The sequence below is a fragment of the Nematolebias whitei genome, unplaced genomic scaffold (assembly GCF_014905685.2).
Source record: "Nematolebias whitei isolate Nwh7 unplaced genomic scaffold, NemWhi1 Nwh_scaf_6183, whole genome shotgun sequence".
In the NCBI taxonomy this organism is placed as follows: domain Eukaryota; kingdom Metazoa; phylum Chordata; class Actinopteri; order Cyprinodontiformes; family Rivulidae; genus Nematolebias; species Nematolebias whitei.
Genome location: NW_023624728.1, coordinates 1 through 3,636, shown reverse-complemented (window position 1 = coordinate 3,636; position 3,636 = coordinate 1). Strand labels below are relative to the sequence as shown.

Genomic DNA, 3,636 nt, shown 5'->3' with positions numbered 1-3,636 from the left:
GTTTTTTTTTTCCTTTAGCTGATTTGTGAGGGGGTCAAAAGGGGCTTCTTCTTTTGAAATGCTGCTTGTGACTGAGGAGTTGTGTGACGCACCCCTTAGACCACATTGTCACGTGACGCACCAGGTATATCAGCAGTGGCGAGGGCCCCAGGCGCCGTCCGCCTCCCCAGGAAAGGGGCTGGTAGGGAGGAACAGATAGAAAGAAAGAGGAGAGATGGAGAGAGAGGCCGGAGAGGCAGGGCCAGGCCTCGCGGCGCTCTTTATGTGTAGGCGTTGAGACGCTCCTTGGAGCGAGTGGAGTGGATGTCGTGAAGCTCCTGCTCCTCCTTCGACTTGATGTCCTCGTACTTCTGCATTCGGCAGGCGTCCTTCACGTAGGCCCAGTTGGCAGACAGCACCATCAAGTAGTGGATCTGTGGGAGTCCATGCAAGATGTGACACCAAGGAAGCAGTACTAACAACGTGTCACTTCTGTTATTCATCACAGGACGCAAAATAAAATGTACGTGTCCTAATTCCTGCTCAATAATCCAGGTAGTTAATCCAACAAAGAAGAGAAACTGAGACGTTTATCTTCTAAACACGACGTCCCAGTGGCTTTTAAACCCCAAAATACATTAAAGACTGGTTCATCCCCAAGATCCATGCAGCACCGTCAGAGTAATGTGTATGCTGTTCAGTGTCATGAGGGTGATCAGTCTTATGTCAGGGAAACTAAAGAGCCACTGGCCAAAAGGATGGACCAGCACAGAAGATCAACATCATCAGGCCAGGACTCTGAGGTCTACACTCATCTCCAGGTCAGAGGTCACTCTTTCAGGGATGAAGATGTTCACATCCTGGATAGAGAGGAACGATGGTTTGAGAGAGGAGTAAAGGAGGCCATCTTTGTGAAAAGAAATCGTCCATCATTAAGGGGCGGAGCCTCCGTGTCCAACTGTCCCCCTCTTACAATGCTGTGATTGTTAATATCACTCAGCCCTCTGTGAATAACAAGTGACCATCAGAGCACCAGCGATCAGTCGTTGGGCAGATGGTCCTCCTTTATCATCCCTCAGAGCAGACTGAACTTGACAAAAAAGCTGTTTCCTACTCAGCTCCTGCATCTGGAACACCTGGCAACAGAAGCTGAAGTTGTCCTCCTTAGTTTCTTTAAGGGTTTCAAACATTTGATAATGTCAGTAGAAAAATCAAGGAAGTTCTTGTTTTTAGTATTTCGCCCTGTTTTACAGCACCCTGATTTATTGTTTTATACACTACTCTTATTTTATCTGCAGTTTTACTGTAGTTTATTGTTGTTGTTTACTGTTATTGTTGTTGTTTACTGTTATTGTTGTCTGTACTTATATGTTCTGTCTGGAGCAGCTCTCTCTTGTAAATGAGTCCTCATGGCTCAATGAGACTAATCTGTAGAAATAAAGGTTGAATGAATGAATGAATCATGTGAACAGCTAGTTCTGAATGTCCACAACAAACTGGTTGATCCACATGAGAAGGTTTTATTTATTTTTATATATATTTATTTATAAGACTGAGTTTAGTGCAGCTCCTCGGACTGAAGAAGTCTTTCAGATGAAAGATAAAACGTTTCAACAATTTTAATTGTTTTAATATATATTTTTCGTAATCTGTTCAGAAGACCTGATTAACTTTGTTAGATTTTTCTATCTGGATTATTGAGCAGCATCTGGATACATTTCATCAAAGTGAAGTCCGGTCCTCTGGACAGTTTCTTTTTGTTGAAACATTTTGTCTTCCATCCAAAAGACTTCTTCAGTCAGAGGAGCTTTGACAAACCCAGTCTTATAAATAGCACCTTCACATAGCGGCTCAGCCATTGGTTGATGATTGGTTTGGCTTCTCGGACTGGTGAAAGGATGAAAGACAAAGGTTTCAACAACAAGAACCCGTCCAGAGGACCTGGCGTCACTTTGTTGGATAAAAAAGTTCATGAATGCAGTTAAAACATTCTTGAAAAGCCTGCGGGGTTTGGCTCTTCCAGTCAAATCAAGGGTCATTCTCAGGAGTCCAGCAGGTGGCAGCATGTTGTCAGACATGCTTTTGGACCTTGAAGTTACCATGGCAGCTAAGATTATAATGGCAGATAAAATTATAATGGCAGATAAGATTATAATGGACCATTGTGCTTTAATGACTGAGGTTGTAACGCTGCCTCTCTTTTCTTAGGAGCTGCAGATTCATGAGTGTTGGCATCTTTCTAATTAGATCCAAACACAGACAAAACAATAATCTACATTTTTAATCTAATGGTACATCGTTTTCTTTACTCAAATTCCACCCTGGGATTAATGAAGTATCTATCTATCTTAACTTTGGCACACGTTCAGCATTTAATCCTGCTCCCAGCCTGGAAGTGTCGGTGGTGTTTGCTGCTCCACCTTCACTGTGGGCAGAACATGCAAAAGGACGATGAGAGGAAAGTCTCGCTGCACTTTGCTGCAACATCATTTCTGAGCAACAACCACTTTCAGTTTCTCAGAAAATGGCTCCTCACAAATTACTGAGTGATGTTTGCAACAGTCTCCGAGCCTTTCTTCTCCCTGTTTCCATGACAACAGTACGACAGGCCCGCCGCCTCTGAAAGAGGGAGGGAGACAAACCCTGTCTTTCTCTCTGCACCAAAATGCCTCCTTTCTCTCCTGAACACAAGGAGCCAGGACAAAATGCCAGCAGTGCATGGATCTGTTCAGTCCGCCACCTTGACCCAACTGAAGGGCGCTCCTAAGACACGTTGAACCCAGTGGGCTCAGTTTCAGCTGTAGCTGCACGTTAAGTCCTCGGGTTTCTTACCATTGCAATCACTGCAGCTCCTGCTCCAGCGAGGGCGCAGATGAACAGGTGGAACGTCATGTCCAGCTGCAACACAAACAAATCATCAGCTGAAGAGCTTTAACTGGACCGTTTATAGTCACAAAGTTCTGTAAAACTCCAACAGACATCTTTAACTGACCCTACAACATCTGTGAACTATGAAAAACTAATCCGAGCAGCAGATTCAGTTTGTCAGCAAATATCTCGACTTGTTCAAATCAAAGGTTTCCCAGTTTGGAGTTTTGTTGAAGTTTTACACGTGGACACAGAGTTTCATCTCCATGCTCAAAGACGTCCTCCATTCCCTTACCTCGTTAGATTCACACATTTTGTAGAACATCTCGGATCCAACGCACACAGTCTTGGCCTCCGCGACTGGAACGACACCTGAAACAAGTCGGTTTAAATGAATAACCTGAGACGTTAAATGATGAAGGAACAGGACGAAGCTCTGAGCGGGTCAGCAGGACCACATGCACCAAGACCCTGGACTAAAGGGGAGTTTTATGTGCACACGAGCCAAACGCAGCTTTACATGTCTCAGTGCACACAGAACCACTGGCTGCAGGTAGCTAAAGGCTGCAGGTAGCTAAAGGCTGCAGGTAGCTAAAGGTTAAAGCCACAGGTAGCTAAAGGCTGAAGGTACTGGATGCAGGTAACTAACGTATGCAGGCAGTAGCCTACCACATGCTGCAGGTAGCTAAAGGCTGCACATAGCTAAAGGCTGCAGGTAGCTATAGGATGCAGGTAGCTAAAGGCTGCAGGTAGCTAAAGGCTGCACATAGCTAAAGGCTGCAGGTAGCT

At 44.8% G+C, this 3,636-nt stretch overlaps 1 protein-coding gene across 1 annotated transcript; it reads right to left on the bottom strand.

Moving 5' to 3' along the window:
• Nucleotides 1-46: 46 nt before the first annotated feature.
• LOC119429716 (proteolipid protein DM beta-like) lies at nucleotides 47-3,219 on the bottom strand (the record flags this gene model as incomplete). Its single annotated transcript, XM_037697287.1, has 3 exons — nucleotides 47-413; nucleotides 2,812-2,877; nucleotides 3,143-3,219. Coding segments are annotated over 3 exons (296 nt in total), but the record flags the coding sequence as incomplete, so codon positions are not given.
• Nucleotides 3,220-3,636: the final 417 nt, after the last annotated feature.